The sequence below is a fragment of the Pseudorasbora parva genome, chromosome 12, assembly GCF_024679245.1.
Source record: "Pseudorasbora parva isolate DD20220531a chromosome 12, ASM2467924v1, whole genome shotgun sequence".
Taxonomy (NCBI): Eukaryota; Metazoa; Chordata; class Actinopteri; order Cypriniformes; family Gobionidae; genus Pseudorasbora; species Pseudorasbora parva.
Window position 1 is genome coordinate 44,717,554 of NC_090183.1, and position 19,720 is coordinate 44,737,273.

At 36.9% G+C, this 19,720-nt stretch overlaps 1 protein-coding gene across 2 annotated transcripts in view; it reads right to left on the reverse strand.

Moving 5' to 3' along the window:
* The window catches only part of cacna2d2a (calcium channel, voltage-dependent, alpha 2/delta subunit 2a), a 320,181-nt gene that overhangs the window by 154,189 nt on the left and 146,272 nt on the right, over positions 1-19,720 (reverse strand). For both annotated transcript variants that reach the window (XM_067460456.1, XM_067460455.1), the window contains exon 4: positions 6,772-6,831. In XM_067460456.1, coding sequence (XP_067316557.1) covers positions 6,772-6,831 — 60 coding nt within the window. The remainder of the gene's footprint in view (positions 1-6,771; positions 6,832-19,720) is intronic.

The window sequence follows — 19,720 nt, forward strand, 5'->3', positions numbered from 1 at the left end:
CGGCACTTACGGGAATACACTTAAGCAAACAGACGCGGCTGCCGGGTTATGTGTTTCCTTTGTGTTACGGCTTGAGCTGTGACCTCTACATTAAAAGAGCCGCTGACTGAGAAAACAAGCAAGAAAGCAAATGCCAATTATGTCATATTTCAGTAACACTTACAGAGTCCTTGTTACACACGTGACTTGTACTCACCATAGTAATCACAGTAAATGACGCATAATTACACGCAACGAACCCTCAACCAAACCCTAACCCTAAGTACATTACTCAGTACTTTAATATATTAAAACACTTTAGCAATGACAACCTAAAATAAAGTCTAACCCATATTTGGTAACCCTTTATTTTAAGTGACGTAGTTACACATCAGGTGTATTTAATATAGTTAAAACAGTTACAAGTAGCTATCCCTAAACCAACCCTAACCGTAACTCTATAAGTGCTGTAAAAAAAAAAAAAAAAAAAAAACTTTTGCAGTACAATCAACTTGGATGTTTAAGTTATTTCAACTTAAATTATGTTAAACTGACTTTAAAAAATGATATTGTATAACTAATAAAAACAAGTTTAACAATTCTTAACTTATTTTGAGGAGTTAAAACAATGTAAAAAACAATGTATATTGTCACAACTTATTGATCATATAATTTTTTACAGTGTACAATTTTAATTTAACAACAACCTCACTAACTATTAAAAAGCAATAAATTAGGAGTTTATTGAGGCAAAATTCATAGTTAATAGTGAATATGCGCTCCCTTATGGGTTACCATGTAAGTATCTACATGTGTTTACTACAGGGTTAGGGTTTGGTTGAGGGTTAGTTGCATGTAATTATGCATAATTTACGGTTGTTATTATTTTGGTAAGTACATGTCACATATGTAATAAGGGCAGTGTAAAATAAAGTGTTAGCCTCTGCTTATTTGAGTAAGTACAATGTACATCATCTTAAAATAAAGTGTAACTCATATTTAATACTCTATATATTATATTAAATAATACAGCCAATTCTCTCCAACACTATAAGCTACCGCCACACTGAATATATATATTTAATGCGGCAAAATTATGTTGAGATCACATGATCAGCCAAATACTTTATCTCAGTAATAAGCGATCATTTTAACTTGCATTTTTATATTTTATCTGCAGATGTCACTAGAGTGAATCTTTTGTTATTGTTCAATAATAATATCATCAATTTCTGTTATTTGTAATAAAGCTATAATCAAATTAAATAGACATTTAAATTAAATGCCATTTTAATTTAAATTAAAAACTTATTTTAATAAAATAAATTAATATACATTCATATTTTTAATATAAATATTTACATAAATATAAAAATGTTAAATATAAATAAATTAAAACTAAATATAAGCATTAAAATAATACAAAATAGCAAATTTGCTCAAATTTGAACTAATATTAATATTAAAATTAAAAGTTTTAAATTTTCTTTATTTTTAATAAAGCTGTAATCAAAAAAATATAGATTTTAAATGAAAAACTTTATTTTTATTATTTTAATAATAATAGATTAATATTAATTTATTTATAATAACACATTAATTAAAATGTTAAATATACAAACACATATAACATGTTAAATATGTATATGTATTTAGATGTTAAATATAAAATATTTTTTTTAAATTATTTTTTATATTTGTAAATTATTATAATATAATATAATAATTTACAAATATTTTTTTAATTATTTTTTATATTTGTAAATTATTATAATATAATATAATAATTTACAAATATAAAAAATAATAAAAACATTCATATTAATTAATGTATTAATAAAACAAATTACAATTAAAAAGTTAAATACAAATATAATACCATTTTTTTAAATAAAATAAATAATTATAAAATGTTCAATATAAAATATAAAAGCTAAATATAAACATTACATGGCAGATATACTAAACCTTAAACTAATATTGCTTAATATCAATTAAGTCAAAATGTATATAAATATTACTAAAATACAGTAGCCTGGCTACATTTACAACTAATACATTATGTAATAAAATTGAGAATAAATTAGTAACTAACAGCGAGAGAAAAACATAGTAATTAATTAAAGCAAGTGTATGTAAGATTGTGGCCAAACTGGTACTGCAATTACTTTCTAATGACTGTAGAGCGGTGTATCCCCCTCCCCCTGACTCGAGGTTGCCAGATTGGCTGCAGGATCAGAAGAACGTTTGTAGATCTGCAGCTGCGGTAACTAGAGCAGATCTGGCAACCCGGATCTGGGGAGTACTCTGGGCAGGCTAAATTTCCGAGCCTGGAGCACGTCAAATACGCATAATCTTTACTCTATTTAATTAATGTAAGTGTGAACTCGTAAGAATAACGACTTTATCCACTAAGTTATTGACGTTAACTCGACGCATGCGCGAGAATATGACCGCACAGATCCACCGTTCAATACAAGACCCGGAAGAGGAGGAGCCGCTATCGTGTGAGATCACGTCCGAGACCTACACGGAGGACAATAAATTGGCGGATAAAGTCGTTATTTTGGGGGTTTTTTGCGCACAAAAACTATTCTCGTTGATTCGTAACATTATTGTGCAGCCGCTGTAGTGAGATGGGCTGTGTGTCGATGTGTTTAGGGCCTTTATGGGTCCTGTGAGTGGGAATGGACTGAATGCCAATGGAGGCCTATCTGAAGCCTTTCTCAGCTTTACACTAAAATATCTTCATTTGTGTTCTGAAGATGAACGAAGGTCTGACGGGTGTCCAATGACATGAGGGCGAGTAATTCATGAAATCATTTTCATTTTTGGGTGAACTAAATCTTTAATGTCTAGTGACATTTCAGAGCCATTTTATGATTAATTCAAATACATTTCTTACATACAGTTCCTTTAAATATTTTTTAAAGCTTGAGTAAAAAACCCTGTCTTTGACTTTCTGTGGTTAGTTCATAAATGAGTGCAGCTTAACTCCTCATTCCAGCTTCTCCAGCCGTTACTCTTTTGTATCTGATCCGCGTGCCTCTTTTTCTCGCCGTCTCTCATATTTACTCCATCCGTCGCTCTGAGACTCGTCCTTTCTGCGCTCCTGATGTGCTAAAGAGCATGTGAGACTAATCTAATTACAGCGTCGCTCCAAAAGAGAGAGCGAAACTGTTCCGAATGTAAAAATCGACAAATGGAGAGAGGCCTCTCGCCCCGCCCCTCGCCCGTGAAGACGCGGAATTGGTTTGGCCCCTACAGTGCTTCATTACCTGGCCTAATTATAAAGGCAAATGAAATCAGCCCCGCAATACATTATTAATGTCCGCACGCCATTAGGATTCAATTGCAGTATTTGCAACAATATGATATTTTCAAACTGTTTTCACGCCTGATTAGAAACGAGGACAGATAAGAGGAGGTGTGAGGGGAAAGAGAGAGATAGGGGGAGAGGGGCGGAGAAAGAGGAGAGAGAGAGAGAGAGAGAGAGAGAGAGAGAGAGAGGAGAGAGAGAGAGAGAGAGAGAGAGAGAGAGAGAGAGAGAGAGAGAGAGAGAGAGAGAGAGAGAGAGAGAGATAGGGGGAGAGGGGCGGAGAAAGAGGAGAGAGAGAGAGAGAGAGAGAGAGAGAGGGGGGCGGAGAAAGAGGAGAGAGAGAGAGAGAGAGGAGAGAGAGAGAGAGAGAGAGAGAGAGAGAGAGAGAAGAGAGAGAGCGAGAGAGAGAGAGAGAGAGAGAGAGAGGGGAGAGAGATAGGGGGAGAGGGGCGGAGAAAGAGGAGAGAGAGAGAGAGAGAGGGGGGGCGGAGAAAGAGGAGAAAGAGGAGGGAGAGAGAGAGAGAGAGTGTGTGTGTGTGTGTGTGTGTGTGTGTGTGTGTGTGTGTGTCGTTCCACTTTGAGAGAGAGAGACTTCTAAATGACCACGGCATTGAAACATCGAAAAAGAAAGACACACTTGAAATAAGTCACAGTACCGACCTTTAACATAAAAAAACAACAACTGCAAAACTACATGTGTGTGTGTGTGTGTGTGTGTGTGTGTGTGTGTGTGCTGGAAACACTGGCAACACTTTAGGGACAAACGCATCTTATGCTGCCTTCACGTGCTATCAGAATTATCGTAAATACGGGTTTCCGAGGTAAAAATTGCACATGAACGCCGTCTGATATCGTGTTTACCACGGGGAAGTTCGGAAATTACTTTGATAGCCAAGTTCTAGAGATGGGCGATATGGGAGTGGCGGATGGGAGATGAATTTCTGCTGTGGCAGGTGTTTTATTAGTTTTTTTTCCACAACAATTTCATTGTCTTGTCGTTAACGTAGTACATATTTACACAAACTAATACTCATTTGAAGCATATTGTGTATTTTAAACACATCGAAAATCACATCTAGTTGACCATCTTTCCAGAATAGTGAGCCAGCTGACGATCTAGATAGTGTGGTAAAAGCAGCTATACAAAAGGATCATGTACGCTGAAAACTATTGCCATTTGAGTCTTTAAGCAGCCTTTATTGTCTACATTATGCCTTTATTATGAATGTGATTATAAACGATATGCTTTCGTGTTGTGCTGCTGTGTTTGCCAGTGAGTCTATGAATTGCTGGGACCGGGAAATGACTGAAATGGTTATAGCGTTAAAATAACATTTTCCAAAGACGCACAAAAGTATGAACCTGGCGTCCTCCATTCTTTCTGACAACAAAGCGCCTGAACACAACAAGCTCGTAATCACGACTTCTGAAGTGGGAAGTAGGAAACTTCCGATAGCACGTGAAGTCAGCATTACATTTCATGTCGACTCTCGATGGATCTGAGCTGCTCTCCACATTCACTCTTCAGCTCCATACTCTGACCGTATGACAAATGTTCACTCATTTGAGTCTATTTTCCTTTCTCCAAATACATGTTAGGAGAAACAGGACAAAGTAACTTAAGTGAGTCCTCAGAGCGATGAAAGATTTGGAATATAGAAATAACCACATCTGAAGACAACCATGGCTATAGAAAATCTTCTGGAACAAGGTTAGAAATAATCTTTATGATACAGGTTGGTAATGCACACGTCTGTTTTTGTGACATATGAGGACACAAATGTGTATAATGCCATGGGTATGACACAGGTATTACAGGAGAGGGTGAAATATGAGGACATTACCCATGGCCCCACTTTTCAAAAGGCTTATAAATCACACAGGAGGAGTTTTTATGAGAAAGTAAAAATGCAGAATGTTTCCTGTGATGGGTAGGTTTAGGGGCAGTGTGTGTGTGTGTGTGTGTGTGTGTGTGTGTGTGTGTGTGTAAGTCAGACGCATTAGGGTGACAGACAGTGGCTGTCCTCTATCGCCCACCCCTTCACTGGTGACTTTAGTGGCTAAGCATCCATGAATAGAGATGGGCTCTCTCAGAGAGGAGGTCTCATAATTATTAGCTTTAGAGCCCTTTCTCAAATATCCCGCGGGAGCAACGGGGTTAAAAATCCATTTGTGGGAAGTGTAGCATGACAGCAAGCACGGTTTCCCTGGAGACAGCCAACATCACACAGCAGAGTGTGTGTGTGTCATGTCTGTGTGTCATGTGTATGTGTGTGTCCTCGTATGTACCGCATTGGTCTGGTGTCTGTTTGTGTAGCCATCGGTCCAGTTCACCACCCGTGCTCCGCCGTTAGCCCCATCATTCACTCCATTTTTAACCCTTTTTATGTTCATTTACAGAATATTTTGAAAATATATCCATCCATCCATCCACCCGTCTATCATTACTCTGATCATCCATCCATATATCCATCCATCCATCCATCCATCCATCCATCCATCCATCCATAGATTCATCCATCCATATATCCATCCATCCATCCATCCATCCATAGATTCATCCATCCATCATTTATCCGTCTATCAATCCATACATACATACATACATGCATACATACATCCATATGTCTATCCATTCATCCATCCATCCATCCATCCATCCATCCATCCATCCATCCATCCATATGAATATCCATAGATCCATCCATTCATCCAACAGTCTATCATGTATCTGTGTATCCATCCGTCCATGTGTCCGTTCATCTTTCTATCGTTTATCTGTAGATACATCTATCCATCTGTCTATAAATCCATCCTTTAATTTATTTCTCTGTCTATATGTCTATCCATCTGTCCATCCATATGTCTATCCATAGATCCATCCCTCCATCCATCCATCTGTCTATCCATACATCCATCAATACATCCATCCATTCATCTATTCATAGATAATCTATCTGTCCATCCATCCATCCATCCATCCATTCATCTATTCATAGATAATCTATCTGTCCATCCATCCATCCATCCATCCATCCATCCATCCATCCATCCATCCATCCATCCATATGTCTATCCATAGATCCATCCATTCATCCAACAGTCTATCATTTATCTGTGTATCCATCCGTCCATGTGTCTGTCCATCTGTCTATCATTTATCTGTATATATGTCTAACCATCCGTCTATACGTCCATCTATCCATCATCCATCTATCATTTATCTGTATATATGTCTAACCATCCGTCTATACGTCCATCTATCCATCATCCATCTATCATTTATCTGTATATATGTCTAACCATCCGTCTATACGTCCATCTATCCATCATCCATCTATCATTTATCTGTCGATACATCCATCCATCTGTCTATCCATCCATCTTTTCATTTAAAAGTTAAATTTGAGAGTAAGTTAAAAAAGTAAATGTTTGTAGCATCAAATCTAAAGACAGTTGAACTTTGACCTTACTTTGATTCCATCTTGCCATGAATGCTCTCGTTGGATTTTTTCAGCCTCTCCAGCCAACCTCTGAAAGACAGAGAAGACACAGAGGTCAAAGGTGAAGGATCATGGGTACAAGAATCGAGTCTGAAATCCAAAACATCAGTTTGCTTTAAATCAGATTCAAGATAGTGTATAAAAAAATGTTGTTAAGTAAAAGTTTAGGTCATGCAAGCGTTTTTTTCATGATTTGTGACCTGGCCCATTATTTGAGTCACTTTGACCCAAACGTTTATGCTCTTCAGTAAAATGATATGATTATTATTATGGTTCCACTTCAAACTATTGCAGAGTTAAATCTCAAAAAGTGTTTCTGGATCAAAGTGACTCAAAACGATGAAGCCTGTCACAGTTTTGCTCACTAGCTCAATTCGAAATGAGTCGAGGGTGTGAGAAATGCATTTTGTAAAAAGTACAAATATTCCATGAAATTTCTCAATTAATATAAACTCATGCTGCATGCATAATAATTATAAATGAATGAGAAAACATTATAGAGTTTAGCACTTAACACTGCAGAAAATGCAAAAGTATTTGTCAACTACACAAGTACTCTTTACACAAAAAGGAGGAACACATTAGCCTGGCGTGGTCATACTCAGCTCTAGTCAGAATATGAGTCTGATGCTCCATTGGGCTGTGATTATGGGGCGTTTCAACCCAACCAGGAAAGACCTCGATTGGACAGACCTACAACCAATCGGAGCAACGAAGCGACATCAACAGAGCTCAACTGCCCTGTGTTGCCAAGTCCGCGTTATTTTCTGCGGGTTGTTTTCTATGTCCGCGGGTTGAAGCGACTATTACGTGATATATAGACCCATGAGTGCGAATTTTAGCAGCAACCTTGCCAAAATAACACACATTTTACCCCTAAACGCAATTTTTTCCCCAGAGAACCCCTCGAGAAGCTATTTAAGGCTAGTAGTTGGCGGGTTTTGTTGTAAAAACTTGGCAACCCTGTCTTTACGTGCGCTGGAATACACAATCTTTGCCGGTGTTGTAAAAAAACAATATAATTTATTGATACACAGAGTACTTACCCAACATGATCATCATTTCTGAGAGAAATAGTGAAGGTGATGCAGATACGAACAAGCTCTCCGTTTAGGATTTGATCAAATATAACCCAAGCCCCTTTGATGACGTGATGATTACGGTACTGTTGATCATCTGTCCGTCATCGGCTAAAGCCCGCCCTGATGATCTCATTGGTCAGAAGAGTTTCTGTTCGGGGATAATTACTCCACTATGGAGCGAGGCCAGACCGAACTGCCCGACCTTAAAATTTGTGGGCGGAGCTAAGTTCGGCTGGCATCCAGGCTAGGAACACATATTAGGGCTGCGCAATATACAGAAATTATCAAAATATTGCAAATATGCATATCGCAATGGCTTGCAATATCTGAATGATTTTAATAGGCTACTTTAACATTGTGAAAAATGTATGTTTTAGGTCACACAATGGGCAGAGACTAGACTGGGCCCATTCCTGTTATTTATGTGACTCGCTTGACGTTAAAAAGAGTTATTAAATGCAATAATTTGCAGTCTCGCGCTGTTTGACACCCACACACCAAAACGTGAACAATTTGTGACACAAATGTTTGCTAAAACACAGCTGGTCACTTTCAGAAGTTGTAGCGATGCTTTCTTTTCCCAGAGAGAATGTGAAACACAAATGGTTTCATTCTCAGTTTTTAAAAATAAATAAATAATTTAGTTATAGTTAAATAATGTAGTTATAGCGATCACAAAACACAACCCGTTCTCATGAACAACTCGATAGAACACGAGCCGACAGTCCAGCTAATGACATATTACAATTATGACCAGATTAGGGTTATATTATAGATCTTGAAAAGAGGAAACAAACATATATTAGGAGTATAGTATCTTACTTGTCGGACACATTTTGTAAGCTGATCTTGAAACAGACAGTGAGGAGATGTAGATGCTCATACGGTGTGGAAATGAACGGGTCTTTATCATCGCTGAAGTGAGCCACAATACGATCGCAAATGGACATATTCAAGCAAAAGCCAGCATATATTAGGCTAGTTCTCGGCTAATGTCCATCATGTGTGACTCGTGTGTTTTGAATGACGTGCACAGAGCGAGAGCGAGCGCTCTTCTCAACATCATTAGTAGACACGCCCCTTACCTGCTGATTGGCTACAAGTTTGTTATTCCACTTGGCCCGAGTCTTTTTTCTAAAACGGTTTTGAAATAACACAGACCCCACCTTTAATATAAAACAGCATGCATCATAGTTATTTTCTGGAAATGTACTTCATTTCAAGGTGCAACAGGAAAAACAGCTTTACAAATAAGTGTAAAAACTGAAATCCTGCAAATCTTATGTAAACTGCTTTATGTATTGTTTGTAACGCAGGATAAACTGACACAGTTCTCAGGATACGTGGGCCGCTCAGCATGTTATAGATTCATTACATGCGTCATCATCATCATTGAAAAGCTCCATCCATCAACCCACTCCTCTGTGTTAATGGCGATAATTCACTTCAGACCTGCTCAATATGTCAGGAAACTTTTCCCAGAAAGTCAGCGTGGCAGATGTTTCACAGAAATCTGATTCATTTCGCAGACTGCATCCCAATTTACTGTGCTTCTTCACTAATGATGGACGGCGAGGTGTGTGCTTTAATATGTGACAGTATTGGACAAAATATTATACTTAGCCTTTATGGAAACACTTTATTTTAAGGTTCAGTTATTAACTATTAACTAGTTGCTTATGATCATGCATATTACTATGATATTGTCTGTTTATTAGCACTTATAAGGCACATATTAATGCCTTATTCTGCATGACCTTATTCTACATCCCTTAATCCGACCCAATACCTAAACTTAACCGCTACAAAAACTACCTTACTAACTATTAATAAGCAGTAAATTAGGAGTTTATTGAGGAAAAAGTCATAGTTAATAGTGAATATGTGTTCCCTATACTAAAAGTGTTACCTTTAAATTCATTATTCAGTTTTGGGTTGACATATTTAAAAACTGCTTTAAAAAAAATTCCTGACAGAAACATTTTACACAAAATAAAAATCATTGCACAAAGGATTGTGGGTGATATTATCCCATAACACATGCTTCACTTTTCCACAGCTGAAGAAAACACTAAAGAACGGTCACAAAAGAGTTATGGTCGCTATTAGTCCAAACCCCATGACGGGATGCACGTCTGGAAAAATAGCACGGCAAATATTGTGATTTAAGATGCACTAATGTTCATTTTGCATACTACTAAGTATGCATAGTATGCAAATTAGGAGGCAGCCTGGGTTCGATTTAAAGCGAGGATGCAGGAAATTTCGAGTCGCAACAACAGACGTGATTCCAGTTTCCACACGATGCCGTCTAAATGAAGCATGTGTTTAATTGGCTGCATATTGACTGCATCAGCTCTAGTAATTGGTTAAATGTGCACCATGCAAATTTTAAAAGTAGCTGATGCAATTAAGACGATGTAAAAGATGCTCGCCCCATCTGGAGCGATTCTCACTTCAGGAGAACAGAGCACCTGACAGCTTCAGACAGGATCGGTGCATTTGACCAGATACAAACCGGGGAACGTTTCTGGAAGTTTTTCCACTAATAATTGCTAGAACTGTTCAGGCTGTGTCTTGAACAGGATGTTCTTCTAACCAGAGCCCATTGGAAGAACACCCAGACATTATATTTCGTTCCCAAACATTACTCATAGCTCAGGGAAACGTGGCTTAAAATAGCAGAACGGAAGAATTGGCACTCTTTCACTATACGAGTGTTGTGAATTGGCCACATCTTACAGGAAGTGGTATTGGAATTTGAACTGGATTTACAGGAGAAGGAATTAAAGAAATTAAACACAGGTGCATTCTGGGACAGATGATCCATAAAAGATACATGCACACATTACAACCAACTGTTCCATTTCACTCTTTCCCCATGAATCAAACATGGCAGCTTTCACTACACTGTAAACAAATTATTTAGAAAATAAGTTACCTGGTTGGCTTAAAATTTTGCGTTCTTTGAAATTTAAATTTTGAGTTAAAGCAATGAATTTTTTTTTTAGATTCGACAACCTTTATTTAAAATATTATTAAAAGATTTTGTAAGCATATTGGGTAATTGTGTGCGTTTTATTTGTGATGACGCAGCCAAATTGTGCTATTTTCGTGATTTCTCAAATTTTTTATGTGGTTCAGATACAATAATATTTTGAGTTTCTATTTATTAAACAAATGTCCCTCATTGTATCAACTCAAATTTTTAATTTCTATAAACTCAAAATTTTAAGGCAACCAGGTTACTTACTTTTTTAAGTTAAACCAACAAAAAACAACTTTTTTTTTTTTGCAGTGTATAGATCAGTGATACTCGCCAGCTTTATTTTGTGTTTCGCATCGCAGTAAATAATAAAGTGAAATGATCATGCAGTCAATACTGATATAACTCATAAAAACATTAAAAACAGACACACTTTATATTAGGTGGCCTTACACTGTAAAAAAATCTTTAAAAAAATAAATGATTGTGCTCTTAACATGTTCTCAGGAAATGCATATCTATAACACGAGTTGTATTTATCAAGCGATTTATAAAAAATGTTTTTACATGCATTTGATATGCATTGTCAACCCTTGTGTAGGATTAGTGGTTTGGGTTACGTGCATATAACCGCCATAAAGTGTGTTTCATATGCACGTAAAAACTCATTTTGGCATATAAATCTAATGCTGAAAAAAATACGGTTAAAAAGAAAGTTTAGATCTTCTTGGACTACACTTCGATATGACCCCAGCTTTGTACTTATTGAATCTTAACGCAGTTTGTTCAAAAAAGATACAATACAGCTGTTTATTGTCCTTTTACTTTGGTCATCACAGGCTCCATCTGTCAAAATGTGGACATCATAGATCGCTACACTTGAAAAGGTTTTTATTTATTTATTTTAACCTTTATTTAACCAGGAAAGTCCCATTAAGTTACAATAACTCTTCTCCCAGGGAGTCCTATAGCCAAGACTAGAGGCCAAAAGTTTCAAGAAACTAAACGGTAACACTTTATTTTAAGGTTCAGTTATTAACTATTAACTAGTTGCTTATGATCATGCATATTACTAGGATATTGTCTGTTTATTAGCACTTATAAAGCTCATATTAATGCCTTATTCTGCATGACCTTATTCTACATCCCTTAATCCGACCCAATACCTAAACTTAACCGCTACAAAAACTACCTTACTAACTATTAATAAGCAGTAAATTAGGAGTTTATTGAGGAAAAAGGCGTAGTTAATAGTGAATACGTGATCCTCATACTAAAGTGTTACCAAATAAAATATACAGTACATCTCTAATCTCTATACATACTAGAACACAAACAAGTCATTGTACTTAACGTAAGCTAATACAAACATACAGTTGTAAAAAATAAAAAAGAAAGAAAGAAAAAAGGCACCTAGTTAAAAGCAAGTGCCCTGTTCAGTCAGAGCTGACTTTAAAAGGTTTTACAGATGGAAGTGATTTTGGATTGAAGGTATTTTGAAGTTCATTCCAGATGTTTGGTGCATATGATGAGAATGCTTTTTTACCAAGAATAGTTCTTGTTGATGGAATAATTAATAGGGACCCACTTTATATTAGGTGGCCTTAACTACTATGTACTAACATTTTAATTAATAGTTTGATACAATGCACTTATTGTGTACATACATTCTTTTACATTTTACTTACATTTAAAAAATACCTGCATGCAATTACGTCTGTAATTAATTTCTGTAGTTACATTTGTATTTACACTTTTGACACTTCCCTTACACCTAACCCTACCCTTAAACTGACCCACAAACCACACCTGTCCCTAACTCTACCCGTATCAATATCAGCAAAAGTGCTTTGCAATACAATTTAAACACAGAAAGTACATTGTACTTATTTTTTTATGTAAGTGCATAGTAGTTAAGGCCACCTAATATAAAGTGGGGCCGTTAATGGTATTTTCTTTGAAAAACGTGTCCTGTAAACACTATTTTGGTAAATAAGTAAATTTGAAATATAGATGGGTAATCTAGTGCTTTAGCGTAATACCTTACCTACGACAAACATCAAAAATCAGAGAACTAGGTCCCTTTTTTTCTTTTTTCTTATTTTTAAGGATGCTCTAAATTAATGTAACTGTTTATCTGTGGCTGTTGGTTTATTATTATTTATTTATTCTTTACTTCCTGTCTTTTTAGGTTTTGTATACTCTGTGCAACCTGGTCTCATTGGCAATACGTAGCTGTGGCAACGAACCACAAAACACGTACCAATAGGTGCATATCGCGACAGTTTCAAAGTGAAATGAACACTAGAGGCAGTAAAACAGCATTTTTTATCGTTGTCTTTTTTTTACCATAGTCCATGATTTGTAAACTAATACATTTTGGAGTTTGCGTCACTTAACCAGCTCCATATGTTCGGCTTTTCTGACCTATTAAGCTCGACAGCTCAGCTGGTACAGATTTGACCTTGCCATGCTGAAAGCTCGGGAACGAATCCCGTGAAAAACAAGTCATGATAAAAGAGCTCAAAGACAAGTTCGAAACACAAGCTAAAATGGCATGGATATAATCGTATTTTTGTCACATCTGCTTTTGTTAACACTATCGGGTAGGTTTAGGGTTTAGTGTGGGTGTACGTTAAAAAACCAACCGAACCAGATTCACGCACATCTGTTCCGGAAAAAAACTAAGCTTTTAGCGCCACCCAGTGGACATTTCACTTTGAAACTGTCACGATATGTACCTATTGGTACGTATTTTGAGGTTTGCAAAAACGTTGCCACAGGTACGTTTTTCCAATGAGACCAGGCTGACTCTGTAACATGAATAGAGCTGTATATTGTGTGTTGCTTCTACCGTGGGCAAACACTAAAAAAGAAAAAAAGAGAAAGTTTACATTAGAAATATACCCTCTGTCTATCTACCTTTGCGTTTATTGGATTGCATATTGTATGTCCAGGGATGTGTGGATGTAACTTTTGATCCTTTGCAGTGAAGGTGGCTCTTATAAAACAATAGCGACGACCAGTAAATAGTGAGTGTGTATTTATGCACCACTAATGGCACCGAACAGAACATTGATCGAACCAAACATTTAGAGCTGCTACAGGTGCAGAAATTACTCTTCACCTTCAGCAACACACATTTCTTTACACTTAATACCTTGGAGCAATTTGTTTCGAATCAAACGGAGGTCTTGCTTATAATCAGGATCATGACTGTGACTTAAAATGCATGAAAAGCATATAGATGTGGATAATGTCCCTGGTCAATAAGACTCAGTGTTTAATACCGTTTGAATTGGCACCCTGGAGTGGAGTGCCATTTGGCGTTTGCATTACTCCTAATGGTGTAGCCATTAAACGCAACTGCCCTTGAATTAGGCTCACCTCTCCAACGCTCGCTCTGTTATTTCTCTAGCATTAGGTACATTACTGCAGCAAGCCTATTAGCCGTTTAAGCCACAGTTTGAAAGCTTTTGAATGCAGTCAATGAAAGGTATGTAATTGATATTTTTTTTACGAGGGCTCTTTTGTCGAGAGTCAAGCGAAGGAGATCGTCTGGAAGTCTGCCCGCTTTCTGGTGGAAATGAGTGGGCGATTTTTTGCACCTTGAGCCTGAGACAGGTGTTCGTGGGTGAGCCTGGACGGAGATCAGGTAAATCTTCCCAGGAGACTCACGAAACGCAGCGATCTATCGAGATGAGAGAGCGTGAATCACCTGTGTGGGAGCTGCTCTGATTACATACGGCCAACGGTGTCCAAAAATGAAGCTGGGAAACAATATCGCACTCCCACGCATGATTAAAACAGTAGCTCACGCAAAAATATATATATTCTGTCATTCACTCACTCTCATGCTATTTCAAAGCTTTTTCTTCAGTGATGCACAAAAGGGGAAGTTTAGTTGAATGTTCACGCTGCTCTTGTTAAAAAAAATAAAATAAGAGTAGTGCATTTGACTTGTGTACATGGATTATAGATATACAGATGCCCCTGGACTTCATTTATTTAAATGTATATATTTTATTGATTATTTATATATTTTTGTCTTATCTGACTCTAAAAAATAAATAGCAAACATAAAATTAAATAAATGCAAACCACATATGTAGAGAGAATTTAATTTTGAATGGTCAGATGGAAACTTTTTTCTTCTGGATATGTCATAGAAAGCACGCAATACAAATTATAATGTATTTTTACTTAAAAACATTTTTAATTGCTCTAACTCCACATATTGAATATTATGGCTTTCACTATACAGTAAATAGTGTAGGGATGGCTCGAAACCACAATTTTGGCTTCGGTACGGTTACGGTACCACAATCTACGTGTATTAGTATCTTTGTGTATTAGTAAATTAATCAGCAAAGCTTATCACATCAAATCAGTCATTTGAAAACTTTCTTGTAAGAAATAATTTCAGCAAAAATCTCTCAAAATTAGCATTGCGTCTGGTTTCAAAAGACATCGCACTACACTAAAGCAATCTGCATAATCCGATTCAACATTTCACGTTCGTCTCGGGATGGATAACGGAAATCATTTGAACATGCAAGCGAATTTATAGCATTTTGTGTTACAGGAGATATGAGCTCATAACAACGACACACACACACACACACACACACACACACACACACACACACACACACACACACACACACACACACACACACACACATGTTGGTCTATGTGGTTTACAGGGACTCTCCATAGGCGTAATGGTTTTTATACTGTACAAACCGTACTTTCTATCCCCTTACACTGCCCCTGCCCCTAAACCTACCCATCACACACACACACACACACACACACACACACACACTGCCCCTGCCCCTAAACCTACCCATCACACACACACACACACACACACACACACACACACACACACACACACACACACACACACACACACACACACACACACTGCCCCTAAACCTACCCATCACAGGAAACATTCTGCATTTTTACTTTCTCAAAAAAACATCATTTAGTATGTTTTTAAGGCCATTTGAATTATGAGGACATTTGATATGTCCTCATAAACCACATTTATAGTGTAATACCACTGTAATACCCATGTAGTTATACAAATTTGTGTCCTCATAAACCACATAAACAGGCTCACACACACACACACACACCTGTCACTTAAAGCACGCACATTACAAACTAAGTTTTCTTAAACAGTCAAATACACAGAATTATTTAAAAATGAACAGTCGGTTGTGTCTAACGCGAATGTAAATAATGCAATAGTACGCGTGCAAATATTATGAGATCTAACGTTAAATGTCATCGGTTGAAACGAAAGCTGGAGATTTTGTGATATTCGATCTTATGTTAGGCTCTGTATGTGCGTTGATCAGTGTAAAAAAAAATAAATAAATGTCTAAATGAGATGGTTTGAATGATCACTGACCTGCCGATCTCTTAAGAAGTCGTAAAGTCAGGATAGTGACAGATGCTTGGCTAGGTTTGATGGTTCTTCATCAGTTTAATGAGCAAAGTAATTACAAATTTCACTTCTACTCCTCTCTTTATGAATTCGTCTTGGTCATCTTGAGTGAGATTCAACTGCTTTATCCATTTTGTCCGTCTATGTTGTTGTCACATTTGGTGGTTGTTTCAGTGCAGTTTGTGTAGCGCGCTGCCATCTAGCGGTGAATGTCGGAACAGCAGCATATACCGAAATGTGCAAAATCATGATATCGTACCGTTTTAAATAGAATATAGACCGGCATTTTTCCAGTACCGGTATACCGTGCATCCCTAAAATAGTGCAAGAAACCTTTAGTAAATAGAATTTAAATGTAAGGAATTGGAATTTAAATGATCTAAAACCCCAAGGAAATTCCGAATACTCTCATTTTTTAACTAAAAAAAGTTCAAACTAGCTCATCCAAGACTTTTTGGCCGTCCCCAAACTGTTCCCACAAAGTTGGGAGCATGACATTGGCAAAAATGTCTTGGTATGCTGAAGCATTCATAGTTATTTTTACTGGAACGAAGGGGCCAAACTCAATCCCTGAAAAATAACCCCACACCCTAATCTCACCTCCATCAAACTTTATACTTGGCACAATGCTGATGGATGGATGGAACCATGCAGGCTCAGTTCTGTGGCATTAATCTGTTAACCGGGCTTGATTACACAAAGCTGCGTGTGACAGACTGTACTGCATTATAAAATCTGCGCCTGAATATAATCAGCTCAGTACAGTTAACCTGAGGGCATTCGCTGTTAATGTCGAGACTACATTAGCTGACATTTAACTCTGAAAGGCCATTGGATCACTGATTGATGATCACTAATCACATATGCACAGTTAAACAGCCATGACACCTCTGATTGGTGCAATATTTACAGTAGAGAGCAAATTTGTCAAGTATGTTTAGTTTGCCCTCCTATGATCAGAATTGATCCTGTGCACACATCACATCAATGCACGTTCATTTTCCATTAAACATTTAATAATATCTTCATCCCTCAACTAATGTAAGCAAAACTGCAAAGATGAAGAAAAATATTCATAATGTACATTTGAGTTAAAAAAAATACTATCATAACCCACTATAATTCAAATTGAGGGGTTTGTTTGAGTCTTATTTCACCCTAACATTGAAAGAAAAAAAATAGGAAATTATATTTTATTTTAATTTTGTTAAATATATATATATATATATATATATATATATATATATATATATATATATATATATATATATATATATATATATATATATATATATATATATATATATATTAAACATTTAATAAATTCAGTTAAAAAAATGACATACACATATACTCCACTATTTACATAATTTGTCATTATCAAGTTTATACTAATAAAACCGCATTACAGCAGTCATTGGACAAGCTTAATTGTCATAAAAATAACACTTCAGTTTTCATCTTTTCATCCATCTCTCATGAATACCATTTCATATTTTACATTAATTAAGGCAGTGTTTAGGAGTTTGCAGACAGCACGGCGGCATTTAAAAAATCAGCGAAACTGCGGAGTGAAAATTCAATATGGCTTCGTTATCTCTGATCAGTAATCGTGTCTCTCATCTCTGTGTCACAGCAATTCAATCTCTGAGACGTATTGTTTTGTACTGTCTTCCTCTTATTGCCTTCACTTCCTTTCTATCTATCCATTTTCTTTAGCTTCTCTTTTTTTGCTCCATCTCTATCTCTCTCTGTCGGACAGTATTTGGTGTAATTGCTCAAGTTTCACGATCACTATTGCAGGGATTTAAACGAACCCCAATGAAACTTCAGCACTGTTTGTGTCCTGACATCGATGGACAAAACACACGGCTTATAAACAACACAGGCAATGACAGATAGATCTTTTCCTCTCTCCCATAATATTTCCCCCATTTCATTTCCTTTTCTCTCTTAGCTTGCCCTCTCCCTCTCTCTCCCTCTCTCTCTCTCTCTCTCTCTCTCTCTCTCTCTCTCTCTCTCTCTCTCTCTCTCTCTCCCTCTCTCCCTCTCTCCCTCTCTCTCTCTCTCTCTCTCTCTCTCTCTCTCTCATATTCTAGGAATATAAAATCCTTTCCAAGAGCTGTAAAAATGAAAAACCTTAATATTCATAACTGCTGTTTCCCAGTATCTCAAAGGGCAACTATAATCACTCACATAAGCAGTCAAAGAGAACAAACACACACTGGCTGTGCATAGCATACAACACAGTATACAGGATTGTAATTTTGTTACTTTTTGAAAAAATAAATATTAAGTAGATAGATGGATGGATGGATGGATGGATGGATGGACTGAGGGATGGATGGATGGATGGATGGATGGATGGATGGATGGATGGATGGACTGATGGATGGATGGATGGATGGACTGAGGGATGATGGATGGATGGATGGATGGACTGAGGGATGGACTGAGGGATGGATGTATGGATGTATGGATGGATGTATGGATGGATGGATGGATGGATGGATGGATGGATGGATGGATGGATGGATGGATGGAGGGATGGACGGACGGATGGATGGACTGAGGGATGGATGGATGGATGGATGGATTGAGGAATGGACGGATGGATGGACTGAGGGATGGATGGATGGATGGATGGATGGAAAAAGTATGTAGTATTGTGTGAAATAGTATGCACCACACTGCATGTTTAATTCTGTATTGTTCAACAGCAAGGCTTTACACCATTAATAAGAGAAATATCGTCTTTCCGGTTGCAAAATGTAATGTTTAATTCAATGTGTTATTTGCCATTTCTTTGCATTAAGTTACTTGAAATTTATGAGTGAAAAATGTTTCATATCCGACACCATTTTGTCAGTGTATGAAAGAGCAATCTCAGAGAAATAAAATCTTCCTCTGTGAGTGTCAGAGTTAGTTTTGCCAGTAACACTTTAGTATGAGGATCACGTATTCATTATTAACTACGACTTTTTCCTCAATAAACTCCTAATTTACTGCTTATTAATAGTTAGTAAGGTAGTTTTTGTAGCGGTTAAGTTTAGGTATTGGGTCGGATTAAGGGATGTAGAATAAGGTCATGCAGAATAAGGCATTAATATGAGCTTTATAAGTGCTAATAAACAGACAATATCCTAGTAATATGCATGATCATAAGCAACTAGTTAATAGTTAATAACTGAACCTTAAAATAAAGTGTTACCGTTTGGCCCAAACCAAAGTTCACAGGATCAGATGCACCAGCGTCCAAGTCTCAGAAGTTTCGAGAGTGTGTGAGCGGCGAGGCTGTGAAGCGGCGACTCTAAGCCCTTCATTCACTCCTCAGCGCTCAGCTGGGATTAAACCCAATCACTACAGCCACTGAGTCAGAACACACACAAT